Source organism: Ictalurus furcatus, chromosome 7, assembly GCF_023375685.1.
Source record: "Ictalurus furcatus strain D&B chromosome 7, Billie_1.0, whole genome shotgun sequence".
NCBI classification, from domain to species: Eukaryota; Metazoa; Chordata; class Actinopteri; order Siluriformes; family Ictaluridae; genus Ictalurus; species Ictalurus furcatus.
The window spans coordinates 10,747,211-10,774,823 of record NC_071261.1 but is presented as its reverse complement, the minus strand read 5'-3'; the positions used below and the strand labels follow the sequence as shown (position 1 = coordinate 10,774,823).

At 42.0% G+C, this 27,613-nt stretch overlaps 1 protein-coding gene across 1 annotated transcript in view; it reads left to right on the top strand.

The window, feature by feature from the left end:
• The first annotated feature begins 1,712 nt into the window (after positions 1-1,712).
• The window catches only part of hs6st1a (heparan sulfate 6-O-sulfotransferase 1a), a 118,923-nt gene continuing 93,022 nt past the window's right edge, over positions 1,713-27,613 (top strand). Inside the window, exon 1 of the mRNA XM_053628315.1 lies at positions 1,713-2,503. Coding sequence (XP_053484290.1) covers positions 1,998-2,503 — 506 coding nt within the window. The 5' untranslated portion in view covers positions 1,713-1,997. The remainder of the gene's footprint in view (positions 2,504-27,613) is intronic.

Here is a 27,613-nt window from a genome sequence, read left to right as displayed (position 1 = left end):
TGAGACACACCGTCCTGTTTTTCCAGCATGGCATCTGGGAAGGGCCATGAAGAGGGAAGAGATACCTTTTGTCAAACCATTTTGTTTGACACTTCTTTCTCAAAATAACTCCCACTTCTGCCTCTGAGAAATTCCTTTTCTTTTGCCGTTTAATTCTCCATTTGCGCTTACAGCTCACGGTCAGCGTTACCTTTTATGGATGTTTGTGGGTGTCGCTACATGCAAACCTGCTTTGCATTTTGTGGCCGATCGTCCTTCATCAACATACATACATGAGTCTGAAGAAAAAATGAAACATGACTATCTAGTCCATCTGGTTCTCACTGTACATGAGTATGTGTGTGTTAAAGAGAGAGAGGAAGGAGGCAGGAAGAGATAAAGAGCTGTGCAGATTCCAACAGTCATAACAATAACCATAAGACCAAAAGCTTATAAGTTTATAACTAGCATGGGATTTGGGTTTAGAAATAGTCACATCTTTCATCGTCTTCAATTTTCACGCTAATTCAACATCGTCACCCAGTTTAAAGGATATCCTGTATTTTCGTTTGCTCTTTGAGTGAACTTTAGCAGAACAGGCATGCATTTCACCACTGACATGTGCTCTGAACACTGCCCACTAGCTGTGGAGTCCCATTCAGCTCAAAAAACAAGGCTAAGGAAGACTGATTCTATTGTTTTACATCATTATGATTAAAAAAGTATGGACATCATTTCACATAATGCAAAATAAAAATAAAATACCATATCGACATAAGAACAGAACCAAGCTACATATTAGCCTCTCTCACTCTCTCACACACTCATCCCCTCCATGTGTGTTTTTCTCCTCGGTTCAGCTCATCAGCAAATCATCAGGTCCTTCATGAGCTGAGTCAGTGTTTCCCACCCTCTTCTCCTTCAGTCCCTGCACATTTGAGTGTTTTCTTGCCATAAAACTCCTGACTCATCACCTCATTAGCATACAATTCATATAAATGGCTGTGCCAGTGGGGCAAAAAAAAAAAAAACCCACACTGAAATATACACCACAACTGTGTAGTGCACAGGCACACTTGATTGTAATATTATAATACACAATATAACAGGCCTATATATAAAATAAACTTGTTTCATTGAATTGCCAATTATTTCCAATTCCTTTCAACTTGCCCGGTATATAATTATTATTATTTTTTAAAACCCCAACAATTTACAGATCATTCCTTTTGAATAGTTGACATAAATGTTAAAAATATGAGCTATTATTAATCATGTAATTAGCTGTTTGCTATAACATGATTAACATATAATTATCATATTGTTACAAATACATAATATTATTATGCCTAACAATTATTATTATTATTATTACTATTAGTAGTAGTAGCAGTAGTAATAGTAGTAGTAGTAGTAATATTAGCAGTATTAATAAAAATAATAATAATCTTTGGTTGTGTGATTTGTTATTCCATAGTCTATTCTCAATTATTATTATTATTATTATTATTATTATTATTATTAATAATAATAATCATCATAATAATTTTTTTTTTCTCCTTTAACTTGCACTGGGAAAAAAATATATTTTAAATAGTCTATTTCTCTCTTTTCGCGTGTAATTGGGAGCGCGCATTTGCTGGGGGTGGGGGGTGAGGGGGGGGGGGGGGTTGGGTGGTGAGGTGGTGCGCGCGGCCGTGGTTCACGCAGCTGGCGCGAGGAGCTCCGAGTCGATAAGAGAGAGGACTTTAAATCCCGGCGATCACACGCGCCGCGCTGCTTTCCGGTGGCGCGTATAAGAGGAGGCGGGAGACCGTACACACGCGGTCGGATTTTGAACGCTCGTGTCTCGCCTGTTGTTGTTGTTGTTGTTATTGTTATTGTGCGGGGTTTTGTTTAGTTTTGTTTTGAACTGAGTTGGTGTGCGCCGCGTGCTCCGTGGATGGGGCCCGCGCGCCGCCGCGCTCCGCTCCGCCAAGCGGGCCGACGGTAGCGCGCGACTCGCGCCGCACGGGACCATGGTCGAAAGGAGCGGCAAGTTCCTGTTCGCCGTCGTCGGCTCGGCGCTCTTCATGCTCATCCTCTATCAGTACGCGGCGCCCGGCGGCGTGACGTCCAACTTCGGCTTGCCGCGCGCCTATGCGCCCGAGGACGACGACGCCGACGCGTTCCCCACTCCCGACCCGCACTACGTCAAGAAGTACTACTTCCCCGCACGCGACCTCGAGCGCGCTGTCGACTTCCAGATCAAGGGCGATGACGTGCTAGTGTTCCTGCACATCCAGAAGACCGGCGGCACCACGTTCGGCCGTCACCTCGTGCAGAACGTGCGTCTCGAGCTGCCCTGCGACTGCCGACCCGGTCAGAAGAAGTGCACGTGCTACCGGCCCAACCGCAAGGAGACCTGGCTGTTCTCGCGCTTCTCCACGGGCTGGAGCTGCGGACTGCACGCCGACTGGACCGAGCTCACCAACTGTGTGCCCGGGGTTATCAATAAGAAGGAGAGCAAACTGAAAAGCCAAAGGTGACTCTCTCTCTCTCTCTCTCTCTCTCTCTCTCTCTCTCTCTCCATGCTTCAAAACACTGTGACCTGTCTCCTCCAGCATCTGCACGGATCATGTGGATCATTCCCATGCGCAATTTAATCACCATGCATATTCTTATATTAATAGATATGTTTTGGATCAGCTATGTAAATGTAAACAAAGTGCTTGAATGGTTGAAATCTGGACATTTTCGCAGTAAAACAATACTAAGTTGCATCTTTCCTTGCAATAAGGGAAGCTGTCCCGAGCCCAGGCAGGCTGAGAAGCCCAGGAGGGTTTAGTAATCCACTGACATGCAGAATAAAACCTGAGAAAGGATGTGATGGTCAAAAATGTAGACCTATTATTATTATTATTATTATTATTATTATTATTATTATTATTATTTGGTCTTCTGCTCCAGACCCACTGACATGGTTTCATGGTCAAATATTCTCTCATGGATTTTCTCATATGTACCGTAGAAGGGGTCTCTGACTATTAGTCACTTTCATTCATGCGAGTTTTCTAGGATGGTTTGAGGTTGTCAGGTGCACAAAAAAGAAAAGGGAAGGGAAGAAGGACTGGATGAGGGACTGCATGGCAAAGTTTGCCCAAGGCCCAAACTTGTAGTACTTTTAATATGCAAGTCTCACCTGGAAATGTGTAAAACCTTAAGTAAAACCTTTAATACAATATGTGATACATATATATATATATATATATATATATATATATATATATATATATATATATAGTGTGTGTGTGTGTGTATACATGTATATACTATATGCATAGATATATACTGTATATGTATGTGTGTGGATACCTCTTACATATTTGCTTCTGTTTTTTTGCACCACCGTCCTAAAATATCTATTCGATAATTCAGTTTTCCCTGGAGTGCTCGTTTTTTAAAAAAAACATTTGCTGTTTATTTATTTGTTTTGGATGAGCTTCAAAAATGAATCGGTGCATCCTGTATTTCATATCTGTCCAGCTGGACACACACTGTGTAAGTACAGGCAGGTTGTAAGTCTCACCAATATTACATTAACTCCTGTAGAAGCTTCCTTAAGTTCCCTTAAGCTCTGTGTGTGCGTGCGCGCACGCGCGCGTGTGTGTGTGTGTGCAGGATCAGTTTGATGCAGGAACATCGCCGATGTGCAGCAAGAGTGGAAAATTACTGTGTAGTAAAACGGCCCTCTTGTAAACACAGGAGACATTCCAGCAGCAGCGTGGACGGGGGTTTCAAAACAGGCCTCGAGTCAAGCGGACGCGTGAATCCGTTTAATATTCCCGTCCATCATCTTTGTGCTCCAGGTGGTTTCCCAGAAAAATGCGGAACTATCATTACGCTTATATCCAGTGTTTGGATAACTACAGTAACAGCTGGATTTCATGACATTTAATGTATATATATAAATATATATATACACACACACACACACACAGTCAATTTTTAAATCAAGGATTAGGACCAAAACACCGGCCCAAATTGACACTGCAAAAAAAAAAAAGACCTCATGATGATAATATCTTTAATCAAGGCAAATTGATTGAATATTTCTCATAGAGATTACAAGATTAAACACTGTAAGATGAAATCGTAAATATATATTATAATCTATCTAAAATTTCTCATAAAGAGATTACGATAAAGCAAATATAAGGCTTTTGCTCATTATTAGCATGTGAAAAGTAGACAATGTGACTTCATTTTTTGAAGTAAATGCTTGAAACAGTCAAAATGATCTGATTTTATTGCAAAGAAAAGAATATTTAAAATGTTTAATGAGCAAGTATTGCTAGAAACATGCACTACAAGCTTATATTTGCTTTATCATAATGAGGAATTTTGGATAAATTTAACTATATTAAACAAATTTTTTTTTGACCAATTCCTCTAGTTGACGAATTTTCGAACATTTAAAAAGTAGTTTGTAATTTCGCTTTTAGGTTAAAGACACAGGTTGCGTTTCGGCGCTTCACGTGCAAACGGTTACGGTGTAGCCGAAGCGTTTTTTTTTTTTTTTTAGCTGAAAATGCTTTTCCGCTTTCTCTCGGCTCGATTAGCGCACAGGCTAAACAGGAATAAAATCCACCCAGCCGAAAAGGCTGTTTGCCGAAAGGGAAAGATGGACACTCGATGTAACGATGTGCATTTGCATATTTCAAGTACAACCCCAGTTCCAAAAAAAAAAAAAGTTGGGACGCTGTGTAAAATGTAAATGAATTGTGTGTTACAATTCTGTTTTTATTCTCCGCATGCTAAGCATTTCTTGCTAGCAACGAAAGCATACAATATCCATCCATCCATCCATCTTCTACCACTTACTCCTTCTTCATGGTCGCGGGGAACCTGGAGCCTATCCCAGGGAGCATCAGGCACAAGGCAGGGTACTCCCTGGACAGGGTGCCAATCCATCGCAGGGCACAATCACAGGCACAATCACATACACAGTCACACACCCATTCATACACTACGGACACTTTAGCCACACCAATCAGCCTACCATGCATGTCTTTGGACTGGGGGAGGAAACCAGAGTACCCGGAGGAAACCCCCCCGCAGCACAGGGAGAACATGCAAACTCCACACACACGGCCCCGGCAGGAATCGAACCCCGGACCCTGGAGGTGTGAGGCGAACGTGCTAACCACTAAGCCACCGTGTGCCCTGCATACAATATACGTGTAGTTAAATTGAATATATAATATATAGACGATACGATTTGGTCTTTTTTCAGTGCTGTGAAGTGAATGTCTAGTTAGTGTTGCTCTAAAGCTGAGCTCGAACACGTGCTCGAATGCTCAAAGACATGCTTTGGTGTTCTGTGAGGAGTTGAAGGTCATGGCTGCGACATATCTTTTTGCTGTCACGTCGTATTTATTTTGATGTTTTTCACATGATCAGGGAAAGACACCTTAAAAGAGCAGCACGAGGCATTTAGAAAGCAAAGCGCTAAATTGTGTAGCTGGTGGTCAGGTAGGAATTCGTTTCTGTGATGCTGATGCTTTTATTTGATTGGAGAACGCTTTCAGGTAGCATGTCGTAGCAGCGAGGCCGAATACGGAGGGCACTGCCGTGAATTTCTGCCACTTTGAGGATTTAAACTCACGACCTTCTGGTCATCATTTTTCGTCCATTGAATCTAAGAATCTTTCACTCTTTTTATTTGACAGTTTTAAGTTCCTAAAAACATGAATGTCTGACTAGATGATGCGACTTCCTGTTCAGCATGTGACGTGGAATGTTCTGAATATTTCATAGGGTGGATGTGTTCAAGTAACAGGGATGACTCGGACATTTAAACGGACATCTTTTATGTCGTATAATAGTTCAAGTCTGAGATTCCAATTTGAATGCAAGAACACCATGATTTTTGAAGTTTTATTAATGTTTTTAAAATATTTATGACTTTATCTGGGTAAACATGAAATGTCTTTTATGTTTACTTTACAACCATATTTTATGTTTGTAATATCACAAATGGCACCCCAATTGTGGCGCTACCACTACCACTTGCATGAATGATATATTTATGCAGGGAAGATTATAGGTCTCAGAAGCGTGACATGTGATTTAACCCTGACGAGATCTGTGCATGAGATCTGTCCGATCTATCTACTTACACTAATGATATGATATTGATTTTTATAGTGTTAAAGCATCAATATGGAAGATACAGTAGCAGTGCTAGGTGGGAAAAACACACTCTGCACTTCTGTGACGTGGTCTAATTAATGCACGGTTACATCTGAAAGTGGTGTTAGCAGTTTATTTCTGATCCCGTCACGCTTGTCTCATCTTGCCTATTTAAAGATATTGCAGCATACTTCGACTCCCAGGCCAATAAACTGGTGGAGAAAACTGCCGCAACACTGCTGTCATTCGTTTTCATTTTAAGAGTCTCTCTCTCTCTCTCTCTCTCTCTCTCTCTCTCTCTCTTGCTCTCTCTCTCTCTCTCTCAGGTGTCATTTTCTAATCAAATGGTCTAGGTAATTTTCCACATGCATTATAGCTTCGGGGGGATGGGCTGTGCGGCAGATCCGACGTTCCACTTGAATATATTTTCATGGAAGATTTACTGCAATAATATACGCTGCATATTATTAGAACGCTCATTGTATAGTTTCTGCTAGAGGTCTAGGTAGTATGACAAAACTGCAGTTCTGTAGGCAGTAATTATGGCAAATTGTGTATACGAATACATGTATGACTCCAGGACTGGCAGGCAGGGATGAAATGATTGGTGGTTAAAATGAGGGCAGTAGATGATACATTGAGGAGAATGGGTGATTTACAAGGCACCAGGGTTGCCGACTTATATTGTTCAAGAGCTCTTCAAAAGTGCTTGTTACAGCAGAAAGGAGAGATGGGCTCCGTTGAGGAGGAATTACGGGAAATCACTCTACAGTGGCTGCTCAATGACGCTACAGTCAGGAGATATTAGCAGTTATTCATAGTAACTAGGGATGCATCAATTCCGTTTTTTCCCATTAGTATGATTTTTGGTGCTCGTTAATACTGATACGTCGTATTAAACAATCAGGGGGTTTATGTTGGTTGCTTAGTTTGTGGCATTTAAACAGTATCTTGGAGATTTATAGTGCATGTAAGCAGAGTGCACAGAACAATAATCAGTGAGTGTGATCATTAAAAATTGCCGTTAATTGCAAAAAGTGTAGATCAGTGGTCACCAACCCTGTTCCTGGAGATCTACTTTCCTGAAGACTTTAGCTCCAACAGTAATCGTGCCCACCTGACCATCTAATCATTGCCTTTAGAAGTTCTTGATCAATCAAAACAGGTGTTTTAGATTTTGGTTGGAGATGAAACCTGTAGGAAGGTAGAGCTTAAGGAAGGCGGTCGGTGACCACTGAAGTTTTTTTTTTTTTTTAAATCAGGTTTCTTGTATTGTAGGAAGATACTGTAGTTCTTCCCCTGGATGTTTTCACAGAGCACAGTTTGCAGTCTGCTTTCCTTTGTTTGCTAGATCACTGTCATTTTACCGTCATCAACATACACTATAACTTAAATCCCATAGTATTTTGTGGTATTGGATGTTGGTATTCGAACATTTTTACAAGTTCAGGTATGACTAAATGAGCACGGTACACCCGTGTATACATATATATGTATTATATATATACCCGTACACTATGGGTAAATACTGCTTTCAAAACTATCACCACCCCAACAATTAATATTTGATTAAGCCCCCACTGGAGAGAATATCCAAGTCTATTACTGTCAAGTCTATCAATGTTGTAGACACAGTATACTCTATACTCTATCTAGTACAGCATTTATGATCTTTATATTTGTAGGTTTTTGTGTGTGGAGTGCCCTCTTAATAGAGTTTATATTCAGAGATCGGGGTGGTTGCTATAAACCATTTATGTTGTCCTACAGCTGTTTCTGTTGATTTGGACAAATGTTTCTGGTGAAAAAGTAGACTTCGTATATGGCCATGTCATAACCCCCTGTCAGAGGCAACCAGGTTTTAGGCTAAAGTATAATGCTTAAGAGTTTGTGGACCCCCAGCCTCAAAACAACCCCAAAGCATTATTTTACATTGGATTTGATAGGTTTTCTCCGTTTTTTTTTTTTTTGTTGTTTTTTTTTGCCAGAACATACCAACGGTGTGCATGGCAAAGGTTGGGCCTCATCTGTTATGTGTCCAGTTGTAGGTTCAGTCATATTTAATAAAGTTTAGATGCTGCATTTGTCTCCCAGGTAGGACTTTTGATCATGCAACAGTGGTTTTTAAGCAGTATTGCCTCTAGCAGTTTTGTATGAAATATTTCTCTAGTGTAACAAGTGTCCAGCATTACCAAGCCCCTGTAAAAGTGTTGCTTTGTTCTCTGGGTTCAAGAGTGCACCAGATGGCCAGGCTCTCTCTGCCAGTTTCCCGCTGCCGTACCTCCGGCTGATCCAGTCTCCCTTGGCCAGGCTTTTATGACATAGTGACTTTGAATTCGAAGCTTGGGCTCTGGAGACGTAGCCTGGCACTCGCGTGTTAATCCCATCAGATCAACATGGATTATGCACAGCCCCATCCAGAACCTGTTACGCCCCAAATTCAGATCCCATGCCCATCTGCTGCAGTGGAGAAATCACCATTCTAGAGCATCTTTCTCCAACTTTCTTTATCATTTTGTGTTTGCTGCATGTATCCATTGAAATCCTGCTACACTGGGAACCAAAGGAATCATGTGTCTGGTTGATGAGAGCCAAATTGGCAAATGGCCAACTGATGGGAGTAGTAACAGTGCAAACATTGTGAACATCTTTACTTTATACAAGAAAGGTGTTATTTATTTTATTTTTTTCTGGCTTTGCGGACTGTGGTGTTCAGCCTTGGCGACTTAAGTCCAAAGTTTCTTCAGTATTTACATGCGGAAGTTTGCTCATATACAAAGTTAATACGATGATTTGTAAATGAGATGGCAAGCACTGAAAATAAACTTGTAATAGGAGTCTAGTATATCGATGATATTTTGCTGCATGTTTGGTTTAATTGAACAACATGGCTTCCACCTTTTCTTTTAATAACACTTATTAAGGGTTTGGGCGTTGAAGACACCAGTTGGTTAAGTTTAGCAAGCGGAATTTTCCTCCATTCACCCGTTATGCATTTCTTCAGCTGTGCAACTCTACAGGGACTTTGTTGCCTTATTTTGTGCTTCACAATGCGCAACACATTCTTAAACAGAGACAGGTCAGGACTGCAGGCAGGCCATGCTAGCACCCGCACTCTCTATTTACGCAATCATGCGCTTGTAATCCGGGCAAAATGTGGTTTGTCATTGTCCTGCTCTGGATGGCAGCATATGTTGCTCCAAAATGTGTACATATCTTTCTGCATTAATGATGCCCTCACAGATGTGTAAGTTACCCATGCCATGGGTACTGATACACCTTCATACCATGATAGATGCTGGCTTTTGGACCTGACGCTGATAACAGCTTGGATGGTCCTTTTCCTCTTTGGCCAGAGAACAGGACGGTGGTTTTGTCCAAAAACTATTTGCACTGTTGACTCATCAGACCAAAAAACACGATTCCGCTGTGCTACTGTCCATCTCAGATGAGACCAAGCTCAGAGAAGTTGGCGGCGCTTCAAGACAGTGTTGATATTTGGCTTCTGCTTTGCATAGTAAAGCCTTAACTTGCATCTGTGGATGCAGCGGCGAATGGTGTCGACTAACAAAGGCTTACCAAAGTATTCCTGAGCCCATGTCAGGATATCCATTACAGACTCCTGACGGTTTTTAAGACAGACATATGACATATGAGGGATCAGAGATCACACACATTCAGAAGTGGTTTTTGGCCTTGCCCTTTACGCACCGAGATTTGACCGGATTCCTTGAATCTTTTAATTATATTGTGACTGTAGAAGGTGAAATGCACAAAATTCTACTGATTTATCTTTGGTGAATGTTATTCTCAAAGTGTTGGATTATTCGCTGACACATCTGTTGGCAGATTGGTGAGCCTTGACCCATCCTTGCTCCTGAAGTACTAGGCTTTTTTTGGAGGCTCCTTTTATACTATGATTAGACGATTGCCTCACCTGTTTCACATCACCTTCTTATTTCAACTTGTCACATCGCTATTAGTCCTAAATTGCCCTGTCCCAACTTTTTTGGAACGTGTTGTATGCATCACTTTCAAAATAAACATTTATTTAAAAAAAACTATGCAGTTGATTAGGTAAAACATCAAATACCTTGTCTGCATATGTTTCTTGTTTAAATACAAGTCAAAGTACATTTACAAATCACTCCTCTTTGTTTTTATTAGCATTTTCCATACTGTCCCAACTTTTTTCGGAATTGGGTTTGTAGTATTGGTTGGAGACATCTAGCGGTACACAGCTCATTGTTACGAAACGCTAGACTGGAGGCGGATGCAGGTGCAGGTCACCGTCTTTATTAGATACAAAACTCAATGATTAAAGTAAACGCGGTCTTCACCGGGAAACGAGAACATTCGCAGCATGGAAAACAAACGATACTAACCACGATCCACTAAAGACATGATATAATGCTGAGCGAAGTGCTCAGTCACCCAGGCATTTAAATAAAGAACATGATTAACTCAGGGCATGGACACCTGGGGCAAATTAAAGTCACTTAAGACAAAATGCTCAATCCGGAAGCAAGCGAACAAAAACAATGTCACGTGACTCGTCAGGAGCCGAGCCAGTGCCCTCTGCTGGCCGTGGTGTAACAGAACCCCCCTCCAACGGGGGTCCCGGGCCCCTGTGCGAGCTGTCTCTCGCTGCCACGGAAAGCGAGGCAGCCTCCGTCGGGCAGCAGAGGGGCGGAGCAACACCCCCACCGGGGTTGAAAGTCGGAGCACCGCCCCCGGCGGCACTGGAAGTGGAACACAGGGCGCCGCCCCCGGCGGCTCTGGAAGCAGGGTGCCGGGACTGGTGGGCTGGGCGGCGTCCCCAGCGGGACTGGAGGGCTGGGCGGTGTCCCCAGCAGGACTGGAGGGCTGGGCGGCGTCCCCAGCGGGACTGGAGGGCAGCAGGACAGCTTCCTTGGCCGTGCAGGGCAGCGGGACGGCCTCCTCTGTTGGGCTGGACAGCAGGACAGCTTCCTCGGCTGTGCAGGGCAGCATGACGGCCTCCTTGGCTGGGCTGGACAGCAGGACAGCTTCCTCGGCTGTGCAGGGCAGCATGACGACCTCCTCGGGTGGGCTGGACAGCAGGACAGCTTCCTCGGCTGTGCAGGGCAGCGGGACGGCCTCCTCGGCTGGGCTGGACAGCAGGACAGCCTCCTCGGCCGGGCAGGGCAGCGGGACGGCCTCCTCAGCCGCCTCAAGCTGTCGCTCTGAGGTCGCCATGTTGACCTCAGGTGGGAGCTCCACAGATGAGACCTCCCCGTAGGCCTCAGGCTGGAGCTCTGCTGTCCTCGTTGCCCCCCCAAAAAAATTTCTGGGCCAGCCTTCACCTCTGGACTGTGCAGCGTGGTGCAATTCCCCAGCAGTGGGAAGCCCCAGGTGCTCAGGGCACTTTGCTGGCTGCGTGGCGCTGTACAATTCCCCTGCCGTGGGAAGCCCTAGATGCTCAGGTCACTTTGCAGGCTGCGTTGCACGGCGTCGCTCTTCGGCGGCGGGGACGGGTTAAATGGCGCGAGGGACGACGCGGCACGCAGCTCGGCTCTGCACTGAGCAATTTCCTTTGCGAGCTGTTTGCTCATCTCCAGGGACGAACGGTAAAGCGCCCAAATCCTGGCCTCTTCGGCGGCGCTCATGGGTACCTGCTGCTTCCGCATTTTGGGCTCAGTATTCTATTACGAAACGTAGACTGGAGGCGGATGCAGGTGCAGGTCACCGTCTTTATTAGACACAAAACTCGATGATTAAAGTAAACGCGGTCTTCAGCGGGAAATGAGAACATTCGCGGCATGGAAAACAAACGATACTAACCACGATCCACTAAAGACATGATATAATACTGAGCGAAGTGCTCAGTCACCCAGGCATTTAAATAAAGAACATGATTAACTCAGGGCATGGACACCTGGGGCAAATTAAAGTCACTTAATACAAAATGCTCAATCCGGAAGCAAGCGAACAAAAACAATGTCACGTGACTCGTCAGGAGCCGAGCCAGTGCCCTCTGCTGGCCGTGGCGTGACACTCATATTTATGGGTTTGGGTTAAATAGATCTTGTAAGAAACACCTCCACAATGCACTGCCATCATTCCCATTCCATCGCTGGCACAATAGCTGGATTTAGCTACGAGAGATCATCAGGTCAGATGGCAGCCATGTCAGGCCGCATGTGTGTTTCTGGATCACTGTGCCACTGTTAACCCACCGCAGCAATCCCTGGCATCACTAAAAGCTGATTGAGTATTCTGACTGTTGGCTTGTACTTGGATCTGTTCTTATGATATTAGAACGCCTTTCAGCTCCAATTTGTCAGAACATCAAAAATATCAAGCACTTCCAATTTTTCCATTTATCCAGCCAATGCATTTATCCAGACACGGAAATGAAAGTAGTGCTATTTTAATTCCAGTCTGCGTCTAACCTAAAGTAACCTCAACCCTTTTATCAGTTTTTAAAAAGTTTGTTAAAAGCCCATTATTTGCTTGATTATTTATGTTGCACTGACCTCACCTTGCAGTCCTCGTTGTCCTAGTATTTCAAGTATTAGTAATCCTAGCGCAACAGCATTGTCTATTTAATTTTCTTTACACTGACTCTTCATTGCAAGTGATTCATTGACTTTGCTTAAGCAGAGATTTTACTAAAAGGTCCTTTCAGGCAACCGTGTGCCAGGTAAAAGCCCCTTGACGATTGCTTCAGATTGATTTCCTGTGCCGAGAACAAATTGCCATGCATTGACTGATTTAACAAACATATTTATTATTCATAATTAGGGCCTCCATGCTCTCTATGGGAGTTGGATCTTAGCCGAGCTTTAATTAGGAAAAGTTCCGAGCCTCCTCTCCTCTCGTAGCTAAACAGGTGCCGCCGTAATACGGGAAACTAAGCCGAACTTCTCTTTTTTTTTTAATGAAGAAAAATTAAGCCTTATTGTGGAAGTCACTTGTTTGTATTGTGTGACCTTCAAAACCAGAAATAGGTGAGGCTTGAGGGAACGGCATAATTACTTTACATCTAAGGTTGCAAAAAATGCAATGTTTCACATATTTTGAATGCCAGCCACCATCTGTTGGTTGAATTTCAGTGTTTGTTGGGTGACTTGCCAACAATTCCAGTGGCGAAGCTAATAACAGCCTAAGAGGCCCACTTCACACTGAGGAAATTTGGACACAAAGGGCAAGTCCTGACTTGAGAATGCTCTCAGTTTTAGTGCCTCTCACTGGTCCATTATATAATTTGGTAAAGAATTATTGGCAGCTTTACAAGCGATGGTATAGAATGTATGAAAGGGCAATGAGCCATTTCTCCAAATGGCTTTCATGAGGTTATTCCTTATCCAGCCAAAAGCCACTGAGAATGCTCTTGACTCGTTCTACTAATTTTGGGATCAGATACAAATCAATGACAGAGTCGAAGCACATCCGGAAGTGTCCTCTTATACCACAGCAATAAGCCCAATTATTAATGAGCAGCATATCATACGTTTTTATCTGTGTACCGTTGCATTTAATGTTGTAGAAAGTCCGCAAGGCATTTAGTTCCTGTTATCACTTGTGTTATAGCAGCAATAAACTGCCGTTCCCTCGCTGGCTTTGCCATGTTACAGAGAAACCAAAAAGCACAAAGTAATCCATCCTGACGTTTGCATGGTGGAAAACTTGCTGACATTGGAGACTCCTTCCCTACATGTTTGTTGTTTGCCAAAGAAATCAACAATGTATTGGAACGAGAACTACTACTGCCAGCACCACTGTCTGACCAACCAGGCTCGAGGATTCAACAACGGCTGTGGTGTAATAATTATATTTTCAATCTATTCAAATCTACGGCAAGTCTAAATGGTTATTTCAGATTAGCTTTATACTCTGTTGAGATGAGAAAGATGTCCAATAGTCCGTCTTTTTTATATTATATAAAGAGAAGTGTAATACAGGTGCAGCAGTTCAGAACGATAGAGAGATTTTCCCAACTTTTTCACAATTCCGACTCCTCTAACCCTCACTTAAGGTGATGCTGACATAAAGAATCAACCATGTTATGTCTTCTACCATTGTCTGTGTTTTTCCTGTTGATGCAGTCAAGCTGTCCTCGGCAGCTCTTTGCCGTATTATCTCCTGAAAGGAGGGTCGAAGGGAGGGAGGAGAAAGCACCAGTCCTTGATTTATTGCCTCTGCAGAGCAAAGACGAGGGGAGGGGAGCGAGAAAAGAGAAAGGGAAGCTTTCCGGAGCGGAGAACAGGACTAAAGCTATTCGAAAGCAAGAGTTTTTGAGGGTCAGAATGAAATAAGGGGACTGACATTTATATGCCTCTAGGAGGATTTTTCATTGCTTTCTTCCATCCCTGTTTTTCTTCTCCCTCTATATCGTTCTCCGCATGCTTGTTCAGTTTACCCTGCCTTTCCTTCTCTTTGTGTCCACTTTTTTTCTTCATCGCCTGCAAGAGGCCCCTGGGAATTACCTAGAATGCTACTCAGTCTGTCAGCTCTTCTCCCCATGAGGCTGTACTGATGGTGCACCTCGGAGAGCAAGAGAAAGGCAAAGATATAGGGAAAAAGCAATGAGTGAGCAGTAGTCAGGCACACAACTGTCGCTCATCGCTAGAGCCCCCACTGAGCTATTCTTGCAAGAGGCCACAGTCGGCCGTGGAAAACTTTTGCGGAATCTCTGCTTTTGCAAAATCGGAGCGTGACCCAGAAAGAAAACTTGCTTATGGATTCAGATGTTCGTCAGTTCAGATGGCACTTCCAAGCGGCATGCTGTCACGTGTGATGTCTGAAGAAGCTGGTTCCTAAGGAGATTGTTTAAGCAAGCCCTTGAGAATCTTTACTTCTGGTTCAGTGGTGGATGGCTGCATTCCTCTCTACACTTGTCAGTTGTTCTACTTCATTGGTGTGCAGATGCATTGTGATACCCACAGGCATAAAAAGCCATGTTCTATCTTTAGCCGCTTTTCATGGTGTGGGGGTGCAATGTAATGTCACTATATGTATATGTTTAGGGCTCCAAATATTCATATCTGTATTTGGATTTAAAATCAAAGAGGACATTGCCGTATCTGTATGTGTATCTGTTTAAAACACGTTTATTCATACATTGAGTATACATGTACGGTAGGGCTGCAACAACATATCGATAAAATCGATAATAAGCGATCGTTAAAATAATTGACAACGAATCTCATTATGGGTTAGCCGGGTCTGGATCACCCCCATCACTTCACAATGGTGAAAAACGCATTTATATGAATAAAACACAACTGGACAGCAGAGGTCACAGAGTGCACGATCCAGGGTGTCCAAAACATCAGAAAGTTTTATATTAAGCGCTTCAAGCAAACTTGTAAGTGTATTAACGTGGCTCGTCATTTCAGATGCTGTGACAGATGCGTGTGCTCTTTATTGTGTTCCAGACATGTTTTCTTCAGCGCAGAAATGACATTTTTACATTTATATCCTTATCTATAAATGTTCAAAATTCACGCCAGTATTTCCGTTTTACATAAAGGTTTGTCCTGACAGCGAGTGAGTCTCCATTAAACTTCACTGAATGAGCGCGAATCCACGCATGCGTGTCAATCAAACAGCGCACAATAGAAAGTAAGCGCAATAACTCTGACTAAAATATTAATTTTGATCTAATATATTGTTTGATGCTATATTTAGCGATATTTATAAACAAAAGAAATTGTGTTTTTATGAGAGCAGTAACTGTAATGGGGTTATAACATGTAATTGTATATAAATGTAAGAAGTGTCATACATTTACAGAATAAAGGAACATGTTACTGTGTTCAAATGAGTGAATGTGTGTTACTGCAGAACATTCAACCTCTTACCAGTTAACACTAAGTGTGTGCTTTTTTTTTTTTTTTTCTTTTTTAGCGTTTTTAATATAGGGATTTAACTTCTGCTTTAAAGCTTGTAGACAATCAGTTTTTTTTGTTTTTTTTCTAAATATAATGTTAATATTTAAAAAAATCCTTTGCACAGTGTATAGCATAGCCCACATAGATACATTTAATGCCTTTTTCATAGCCTTCAATTAGCACAATGTTCGAAGGACAACATGTGTGGGGCAGAATGTGAAATAACATGTTTTTTCGAACAAATACTGGAAATAAAAATTGGCCTTTTAATCCAATTAATTCAAGAAATATTCGACAGATTAATCGATTATTAAAAATAATCTTTAGTTGCAGCCCTAATGTACAAAGACATCCCAACAATTGTGGGTCTTCTTGAGACCACTGTGTCTTGAACATGGTACCTAACATTGGGACCACCAAATGGGGTGCCACTGCTCACACTTGAATAATCTCAGCCAAGAACAAAGGAAGGTTAACTGTCATGTTAATTGGCCAGTTTTCAAAGAATGCCCAAATTATTAGTCAGAAATATCAGGTCTTTTGCAAGATTGTTCCATTCTTCCAAATATTCAACTTTTACTAATACCACCATCGTTGCCATCACGCTTGTCATCTCATAGATGACAAATGTGAAAATGGTGAGTGAGCAAAAAGGCTCTTTCATGACACCTCTTGCCTTTCATTCATTTTTGTATGACCGAATAAAGATACAAATTCCAATTCCTCTAGTACTGAGGATTTCCAGCCTTTAGGACTCCCTCAGTCATGTTAAGCTAGATTAATCTCTGCAGTGCGGAGCCTCTGATCGTCCCCAGAGAAGACATTCAAAACCCAGTCTTGCTGACACTCTTTCATGCAGCCACCTGGCCTGAATTTCAGCAAGACCTTCTAGACAGGCTGGATTGCTCTTTCAGCACTCTATCCATAACTCAATGGAAAGATGCTTCCGTAAGGCGAGCTTTAATATTGACTAGAATGTGACAAATGTGATTAGAGTAATTGGTTTAAGGATGCAGCCTTGTCCACAAAACCATTTTACAATACAGCCTTGACTATTAGTGATACCGTAAAAGCATCGGTAGTTGTTTGATCAATTAAGTAAACTCCTTGTTCCCCAATGGACGCTGCTTTATGCTGAAGAATTCACCTTTCTTCATTGCAATGCCTCTTGTTTAACTTCTAGGATACTTCCTGGCTGCGAAGGAAACAAATTGACTCTCAAGTGTGCATAATTGCAAGAGAAAAGTGCCTGTTCAATCACCTCCATGCCTCTTCTGGTGGAAAAATAATGGAGGGAGGAATAAAGAGAGCATTTACTTGCAGGCCGGTGGTAAATAATCCATCAGCAAAGCTCAGCAAGATTCAAGGATGACCCACCAGAAGGGACTGGTAGAGTTATGGCTGTCAGCATGTAGAGCCCTCATTACTGAATATGATCTCCTGCCATGAGAGAAAGATGTAAAGATGCTGGATGGTGGAAAGAAGAATGAAGAGGTGAGGGATTTTGTGAGTGAAATACTACTGACTGTGAAAAATGGGAAGTATATGAGAGTGATGAAAAGTGAATGAGCAATAGAACTCGAGCTCTTCCCTTCTTGGCTAAGAAGCAGACATCATTTTTTTCCTCGTTGTTTGCAAGATATAATATCGAACAGACTTGTCAGTTCACATCGCAAGACTGACCCCTGTGGTTCACCCCTGTCTGTATCACTCTGCAATCCGCTCATCTCATACATACACATACATTTCTTCATCTTCCGGACTTGTCTCGGCTTCTGGATGTAGCTCATATAGAGGTTGACCTCCGTTAAGTGTGTTTTGCGAGTCTTGTAATGAGACATGCCTTCATAAATCTGAGCTGCAAACGCATTCCTGGACTCGACAAGCAAGCTAATCGAATTGTCGAGAAATGTTTATCAATCGGACAAGTGGCTGGAGATCGTATGAGACGTTGGCACAGGACTTTGCTAACCTATATGGACCCACCATCCATGGACACATTCTCTGTATTTTCAATAAGGCATAAAGCACTGCAAAGGCCTGTAAATGTATCTTCAACATGATGTCATTATTCAGCTTAAAAGATGAAGAAGCTCTAGTTTTTATTTGACTTTCTGAAGCAAGACAAATTTATGCCATTTGGCAGATGCCCTTATCCAGAGCAACTTTACAGAGCTGTATGTAACTGAGCAGTTGAGTGTTAAGGGCTTTGCTCAAGGGCCAAGCAGTGGCTGCTTAGCAATGCTGGGATACGAACTTACAACCTTCCCATCAGCAGTCCAACATCTTAATCACTGAACTGATTTTTGTCAACATTGCATACACAGGTTGCCAATAAATGCCAATAAGCCGTAAATGACAGCGCACATTCATGGCACAGACAATTTGCATTTAGTGAAGCCTTTATTGCTAAAACTTCATGTAGAAGACTTATGTTGTCATGTAGGGTGTTGATTCATTTTCTGTAACAGCTGCTAGTAGTGCCAGCTATCGTTTCTATAGTAACCGCTCAGTCTCAGGGGCTTGGTACCACCCAAGGCATTTTTGTTACTAAAGGTACAATTAGTCACATTACAAGAGTCTTTTGGATCATATGAATACTAAATGAACCTTAATGGGTTTTCTGTGCCATCTTTTCAATATCTTTAAAAACTGATGTGCAAAACAAGCAAGTTGATAATTGCTACAGTCCTTCAGCTGCCCTAAGCAGTCAGTTTGCTGTGTGTGTGTGCGTGCTATCTTTTTCATGCTGGGAAGGCCACAGACATTTTTTCCTCCTCATTTGTCTGTCCTTCTCCCTTCTCAGCTGTGTCTAAGTCTTCATGCTTCCTGAGGCTGTGGGGGGAGGGATAAGAACCACTAGGAAGTAGTGCAACGGCTATCAGAAATGGATCAGATCTCTCTCTGTGATACAAGGCTCAAATTGTGTCATGTGATCACGCTTAATTAGCTCCCTTCTCCGAGATCTGCGCTCCAAAAATCTGTCTGGCGACCTTCTCTCGAGGTCGTCCGGACGTAATTATGAGTGAGAGTGTTTAAAGGAGGTTTTTTCTTCTGTTTCCATGTCTCTGTTTTTTCCTCGTGCAAAGTAGCTCAGCTTGAGGGATGGAGCGCAAATGCAAATATACATCCTGACTGTTCATTCATGCAGAGCTGAATCGTTGTTGTTTTTTTTCCTCCTCCTCCTCCTCCTCCTCCCTTTTCAGTCTCTTTTTCTCTTTTTGAATTTTTGTTGCTAGGCTTTAACGAGAAAGGTGTACCTAAAATAACCAAATGAAAGGAAGAGAGTTCGTATGATTTAAGGACCCTCATTTCTTCCTTTTGTTCTCTCTCTCTTTTTCACTTGCTCTGACTAGAAGGATTTTGGTCTTCCTCCTCCCCTTGCTTTTTACAGAATGGGAATTTTCTTGTTTTGCATTCATTTTGCGAGAATGGCATGTGTGAAGGAGTGTTAAACACCTGTCAGCCCCCCCTCCCCCCTCATTTCCTTAAAGGACATGAACTGTCACTGACCTAATATAAGAACAGGAGCAAAATTGGCCAGCATTTAATTTACTAAATGAAAACCTTTTAGCATTGTTCTAAAAATCAAAAATAAAATCTGACCTCACAGACCTTTACAAAGGAATGCTGATAAATCGGGTACTGAACTGTACTGAGTTTCAAAATCCAATATCAGGATTTAGTTATTAAAAATATCTCAAACTTTGGAGCAGCATTGAATCTATTACTTCCATCCATCTACCTACTATACCGCTTATACTCTTCAGGGTCACGGGGGAACCTGGAGCCTATCCCAAATCATACGGCACATCAACAGCTCGGCCTAAAGGAGGCTGTCCACCAAATGTCATTGACCGGGTAAAGAGTGGATTAGTCATAGAAGCAACCAGGAGGCCAAGCGTAACTCTGAATGAGCTGGAGATATCCAAGGGTCAGATTAGGGCGGAGGTTCATCTTCCAACAGGTCAACAACTTTAAGCATACCACCAAAACTGCACTGGAGTGGTACAAAATCAAGAACCTGAAATCCTTAGAATGGCCTAAACAAAGCCCAATCCAATTGGAAATCTGCAGCATGACTTGATAATTACTGTTCACCAATGGCATCCATGCAACCTGACAGAGCTTGAGCAATTTTGCCAAGAAGAATAGACAAAAATATCAGTATTCCGATGTGCAATGCTGGTAGAGATGTACCAGAAAACTCGCAGCTGTAATAGGAAGGAAAAGTGGTTCTGCTTAGTATTGACCCGGGTGTGTGAATGTGACCAAGAAATGTCTTCAAATGGGTAAAAATCCCAATTAAGTCCATGCCATTTCAGCACTACAAAAAGGGGAGTGAAGTTATTTTGAAATTCCCATGTAAATAATGCATGCTGAATATTAAGGAATACTACATAGTCGATTATTGGTGTATGTACTCACAACTTTATCTCTAGCTCTCTCTCTCTCTCTCTCGTCTCTTTTCCTCCCACCTCTCTCTAACACGTTCTCTCCTCCATCACCCATGCTGTTGTGTGAAAAGGCTAGAATTTGTCTGGCACATCCACAGCAGATTGTGTAACATAACTCGAGCAGATAGCTCCATATGGCATCGCCATTCGTGCTATGACCATGGCTGGCTGATTGATGCAGCTCCTCTCAGGAAACGATCTCTGCATTAACACAGCCCAAAGTGCACCCACATTGCCCGAGCAAGTCAGCACTTTACAGGCTTTTGTCCCGTTTCCTTTGTCCTTCATTCAGACTTGTCTGAACCGATGCCTGGATGGAGATCTGGTATGCGATTGATTCCTGCTTATTGATGCTCACTGATGCATGCACTTCAATTCGGTATTGTTGATCCTCTCGGTTGAGTTAGGTTCTGCAAACTGCAATGGTTACAAATTAATAAAATAAACACCAAAGTAAAGCGCAATTGTCTTAGTAATGAAGGTAGATACAAAGTAGTACCTTGGTAGAGCAGGGCCTTTTCCACTTTTTTTTCTACATTTTGTCCTTTTTTCTCCTACCCACAAGGGGTAATTAGGGCTGTGTTGGTTCATCTATTCCCGTTCCCTTGTCCCCGGTGTGTCCTCAGCTGTCTTTACTCCTCTATACACACACATCTTTAATATACATTAACGAACACCCCCTTTCCTGTCCCTAAACCATTACCATAATGTGTCTAAGAGCTGCCCTGTCGGAGTGTAAGTACCCATTCTTGTCTCCTGTGTAAGTGTGTGTGTATGTATATGTGTCTGTGTGTGAGTGGGTGGGTGTGTTAATCCTCTGGGCCGTAAGCAGTGCTGTAATGCATTCGCTCTGACCCCGGAGCCATTCTCCGAATCCACTCGCCCCCTCTCTCACTTGCCCAAGCCCTCTACACATTAACTGACTAGCAAATACTAGCACTTGACCTCCTTGCATATTTCAATGGCCGTAGGGTACACTTTTAGTGTTTTGCTTCGCCTTCTAACTGGAATATACTGTAGAGTACACACTTCTTCAGTTCACTTCCAAGAAATGTTTCCAGTAAACTGAGCTCTGTTAATTATTAGTCAAAATTAAAACTAAGAGATTAGGGGTGTAAGATAATGCCACTGTCTGTGTCTGTCGAGTGTTCCAAATATCTATATCTTTATCTGTGTTTGGATTTAAGCCAGAAGTGGCAGGGCCAACTCATGTGACAACAGCACAATGCACAATATGTCATAAGCTTCAGGTGATGTTTATATAAAACTTTAGAATGGGGGTGAGGTTTGGGGGTGGGGGGTCCTCAATAGCTTGAGATCACATGGTTGTTGGTAGCAGGTGGACACGTTCGAGTGTTTCAGGAAATGCTGATCTCCTGGGATGTTCATGCACATCTGTAGAGCTTACATAGAATGGTGCAAAAGCATCCAGGGATTGGCAATTCTCTGGGCAGAAATGCCTTGTTGATGAGAGCGGTTAGAGGGGAAAAACCAGACTGGAAGCTGGTTAGGTGACAGGAAGGCTACGGGAAGCTAACTAAACACTCTTTACAACCATGGTGGGCTGAATCTTGAGGCAACGGGCCTCAACAGTAGAAAACCACATCGTGTTTGACTTCTGTCAGAAAAGAGCAGAAATCTGGGAGTACAGTGGGCACTGGTGGGTATCTGCATTTGTATCGGTTTAGAACACATGATTTACGAAAGTTTGATTTACGAACAGCAGATTCATCTTCAGACACATCCCTATATGACATTCCCTATTATTCTTCCTCATAAGAAATCCAAATAAGGTTTGAAATCTTTAGAAAAAATATGCATGTCATTGGAGTACTGTCTCCAGATTCATGTCTAGTGATATATTTCTGTTGATCTTGATAACTTGCACCACACATTTGTCCTGTCCTGTGTTCTTATCATCTCTATTACTTGAAGTAAATTTACATTTATTTAGATAACGTTATAACAATATAGAGTTAAATTCTTGGTACTACCCCTACTGTATACCATGTTCCTTTTTTTCTTATATATTTCTTTTTTGTTTAAATGGTGATTTGATAAACATTCTACCTCATGCTATGTTATTTCATTTAGGCAGAGACAAAATGTTGGCTGTTCTGTAATTGGGTCTACATTTTTACCAATCCGGTCTATTTTCAAGCACATTAAATTCACGCCTTGTGCTGGTTCACCTTTAGTCAGACAGATGGAGAATGAGCTACTCTTTTGTAAGATTTCCGTTTCTTGTTCTCCTTTGCTTTTAGAAGTAACTTGAAGGATCTTGAATGACGTCCAATCAGAACCAAGGGTTCTGTTGGAAGCTCCACCCAATTTGGGTCTGGGTAAAAACTCATTGGCTATAGAACACATCACTGGTCTTGTATTCAAACCAGTTGGACTTGAAATAATAATAATAAAAAAAAAGTATGAAAAGCCAACAGATGCTTTGCCATTTGAGGGATTCAAAGTACCTGCCTCAATCTTCAAATGGTTGCACAGTTCTTTGGTGGATCTAACTCTGTGTGTGTGTGTGTGTGTGTGTGTGTGTGTTTGAATCTTGTGACGGGTACATGCCCCTGTTTGAAATATTAATAAAAGTGTTCTTCCTTTATCGCATCGAGCTGCCATCTGTGATGCGATTTCTTTTGTGCTAGAGCCAGGCTGTTGTCACATGCCTTTGGTTTCGATTAAAGGTCCTTACTCAAAGAGCGAGAGAGCGAGAGAGACACATATACACTGAGAGAGGGAGAGAGAGAGACACATAGAGGGGGAGATGGGTGGGGGTGGGAAGCTTAGGGACAGACAGACAAGACAGACAGAAAGAGATGGGGTGAGGGGTGGGGAAGACAAATAGAGAGAGACAGAGAGATGGGGAGAGAGAAAGAAGGACTGAGTGACAGAGAGAGACAGATGGGCACAGAGAGAGATGGGGAGACAGATAGACAGGTAGAGGGAGAGAGAGACAGATAGAGGGGGAGACTGGTGGGGATGGTGGTTTAGGGACAGACAGACAGACAGACAAGTTAGACAGACTTAGTGGTAGAGAGACAGACGGACACTGAGAGATGGGGTGCGGGGTGGGGAAGACATAGCTAGAGACAGAAAAGAGGGGGGGAAAGAGAGAGAAGAAAAGGAGACAGACAATGGAGACTGAGATGGTCAGAGATTCAAAGAGAAGGATGGACACAGAGAGAGAGATGTGGGAGACAGACAGACAGAGAAAGATGGAAAGAGAGACTTTAGCAGAAAGAGAGAGACACATACACAAGGAGACAGACAGAGATGGAGACATGGAAAGTGGGGAGAGACAGAGACATTTGGAGGGAGCGACATGAGAGAGGGAGAGACTAAAAGACAGATACAGAGAGAAATGGGAGGACAAAGAGACGGAAAGAGACACACAGGAGGATAGAAAGAGACACACATGAATAGAGAGAACCAGAGAGAGAGAGAGAGAGGGGGGGGGGGGACTAGGGGAAAGAAATACCAAGAGAGACACAGTGTACTGTATATAACTCTGTGCTTATTCTGTATTAAATATTTTCTCTTAAATTGAAGAAAATCAGCTTTCAGCTCATCGCCAACACACAAGCACCATGTTTTCATGTCCTTTACAAAGATTCCTTCACAAAGGTTCCCACATTCTCCAGGGGCCTAACCCCCAGTGAACTGTAGCTGTAGTCGTTGTTTTTATCATTTATTTCTTTACCAATATCCAACCAGGTGTTTGCTGTTTCATTCCTCTTCGAACAAAAGCTTTGCTGTCAGGTTGATGAACAAAACCCTTTTGTGTGTGTGTACATGTATGTGTGTGTTTCCCACCAACATTATCAACACCACCATCAATCCACCCTCATCCAGGCTCCGTCTCCTCCCCTTGTGCTTTATTCCTCTATTGTATCTCCCGGTGTACATGTGGGTCTCTTTTTATGAAGGACTTGTGTCAATGCTGGCTGTTAATCATCCATGAGATAAAGGCTTCAATTCAGTTCGGTTTAGTTTGAAGTACGCTGTACTGAGGCTGCTTTTCTTTAAGGAATTGCCAAAACAAATATAAGGGACAGTGCTTAGTTCATGATGGAACACATCTGACATGTAATAAATATGCAGGGAATAAAACACTTGGTGTTAATATAAAATATGGACCTGTCAACTGAATTACTATCGTAAACGTCTGGACATGTTTTGATTAGGTTCAAGCACCTGCAAGGCCACCTGCGTTTATTTAGTCTCTATTTTCAAATGTATAAAAATATAAGCTACTGTTGTAGACCATGCAGCCAAGTGCAAATGTCAGGAGGTACCTTTTATCTAAAACATGACCAAAACAAAACTGAGTGTTTGGGTTTTTTTTTGTTTGTTTGTTTGTTTGTTATGTTTTGTTTTTTCCTTCAACCACAAGAGCACACTTTACATTGTACTCCTATTGGAACGCATCCACTTCCACTTTAAAAATCTTCAATCCTGATTGGTTACCAATCTCCCAACCAAGCAGGTTGCAATTAAAGATGCACCGATAGTAACTTTCTCAGCCGATATCGATAAACGATTATTCAGAGTGATATATACCGATATACCGATAACCGATGCCGATAGTTCTGCCTTTTATGCCTTCTTTTAAATCAATAATAATTAATTCCACAATTCTGAAAGAAATGCAGATAAAAACTTTATTCTCTCCATTTCAACAAGTTGTTTGACAGTAACTGGTCTCATAAACAGAAATCACATTACTCAAATTAACATTAACACATGAACTAAACTCTGAAGATTAAAGTAAGATTTCTTAACTTATTGAACGTTATTAATTCATATTAACAGAATTAATTGACTGAATTCTAAAAAAAAACCTCCTGATAGGATTCACATTCACTCACCACAAAGAAAAGCATTTCTACTTCATCATTAAACATCAAACTGGTAATATAAAATATGAAATATACTACTCTACAAATATATTTTTCTGTGCAATATATACTTTTTTGTCAACTCATCTTCATGTCAGTCTTTCATCAGTGCACTGGCGCTTTAATTCAGCTCGAGACTGCTCAGCTTAGACTCGACACCGAAACTCCCAATTCACTGATGCAGCGTCTGGTGTAAAATTTTTAGCGGTGCAGAGATTACAGAGTTTAAAACTGCAGCTTTGTCGTCGTTCCACCCAAGAGACATCTTCTTTACACACAGCACGAAATCCATGTGTTTTCCCGCCCTATTTTGATTGACAGGATATAATCGCACCAGATCATCGGATGTTTTTAAACTATCGGCCGATGCCGATTATTGGCCGATACATTGGTGTGTCTCTAATTGCAAGCAAGGAAAACAAACAACGTGTCTGCTTTTTTGGGACACACCCCGCTACGCAACGTGGCGTCCCACTTCACACAGGCAACACGAATTCTCTTGATTTTTCTGTCTCCAAAGCTACAGCGAAAGCAAATGATCGCCAATCTACTGATCATAATAAATCTATTCTTGATAGAAAGCTAATCTAGCTTGATTGCACCCTAACAGACTATTAGTGTAAGTATCGAAACTAAAACCATTCGACTAATTGAACTGACTAACTGAGCTGTACACACGATGATGCCACATTAAGTGATTTATGATTTCTTCCTACTTTGGCATTCATTAGTCGACAAGCACTCACCAAAAGGAGATAGCTTGGAGCAAGACCTTCATTAAGGCCCTGCGGTAGCCATTTCGGCCTGGCAGTAGCCTCATTAACCTTACGCGGCGAGCCATTATGTTGCACCGATGACCCTTTCAGACTAAGAGAATGGGAAACTTATTTTTTTTTACAAATAAATGGAAAATAGGTGGTTGTTCTAATTAAAGATCATTTTGTTACTTGTAGATAGGGGTTTTAATGAGAAACCGAGCTATATCGAAGCATTTTGGATCTTTTATTTACTTTTTCACGTGACAGGACTGCATGTTAATTCATTCACATTGTCACTGTGAACGATTTGGTGGCGTTTTTGCAGGGATCCAAGGTTAAGCGGTTGTACTGTTGTCTGGACTCATTTTAGTGAGCAGTTCTACCACAGCGCTGTAGAATTCTTAATTCTGATTGGTCAGAAGTTGTCGATTCATTATCTAGGACAGCAGCTCTGACTGTACCACTACGATTGCAAGAGTTAAATTATATTAATGAGCTCGTTCTAATACAGTGCATTACCGCTTCTATTGACAGCTAATTCACATAATCGAAGTCTAATAATAAACTAATTACAAACTTATGTAAGAAATAAAATGCATACTTGTCGGTATGGTGAAGCTTTCTGTAAGGAGCTTTCAGTATTTAACATTTATGGAGTGAGTCCAGGGTGTCAGTGCTTTGTAAACAACAAGTTTTTTGCACCATGGGAAAGTCTTCAGGACTTCTCAGTAATGTGATAAACTCAGGGGTGATTTTTATTTTATTTTTTAAATAAAAAATTTTAATTTATTGCTGTGGAATAAGAGGAATAGTAACTCCACATCACACCATCCTGTCATTGATTTATCTTTCTACAACAGCACAAGCTGAAGTATTTTATTCCTTACTTATAGTCTTATAGTGCTGCATATCTCTTGTTACTGAATTCTCTGACGAGAATAAAACTGGTATTACTTTGTGTTAAAAATGAAGCTGTTTGAAAAAAGTTATATAAATCATATATGATTTGAATTTCTCAGATGAGAGACAGAGAGTGTGTGTGTGTGTGTGTGTGTGTGTGTGTGTGTGTGTGTGTTGGGGTGGGCGAGGAGAGGGCATATTGTAATGCCAGCAGGTGACAGGGACTGACAGTGAGTTGAGTGTTGGGTCTTGGCAATGTCAGAAAGGATTATGCTTCGGTGGAGCTGAGCACCACGTGTGTGTGTGTGTGTGTGTGTGTGTGTGTGTGTGTGTGTGAGAGAGAGAGAGAGAGAGAGAGAGAGAGAGAGAGAGAGATGGTCTTTGCCTGAAGCAGTTCACAAGCTAAAAAGTGCCACTCAGCACTTCATATCCCGGGAGATGAAGCGTGGCTAAATCGATATGTGCTTCAAGCTTTATCTTGGTTCTGCTGAGCACAACTTGGTCCTGGTCTTTGAAAATAGCACCAAAGTCTTTGGAGTGCTTATGCTGACAAATCTGGTCAATGAACAACTCTGTTTTGC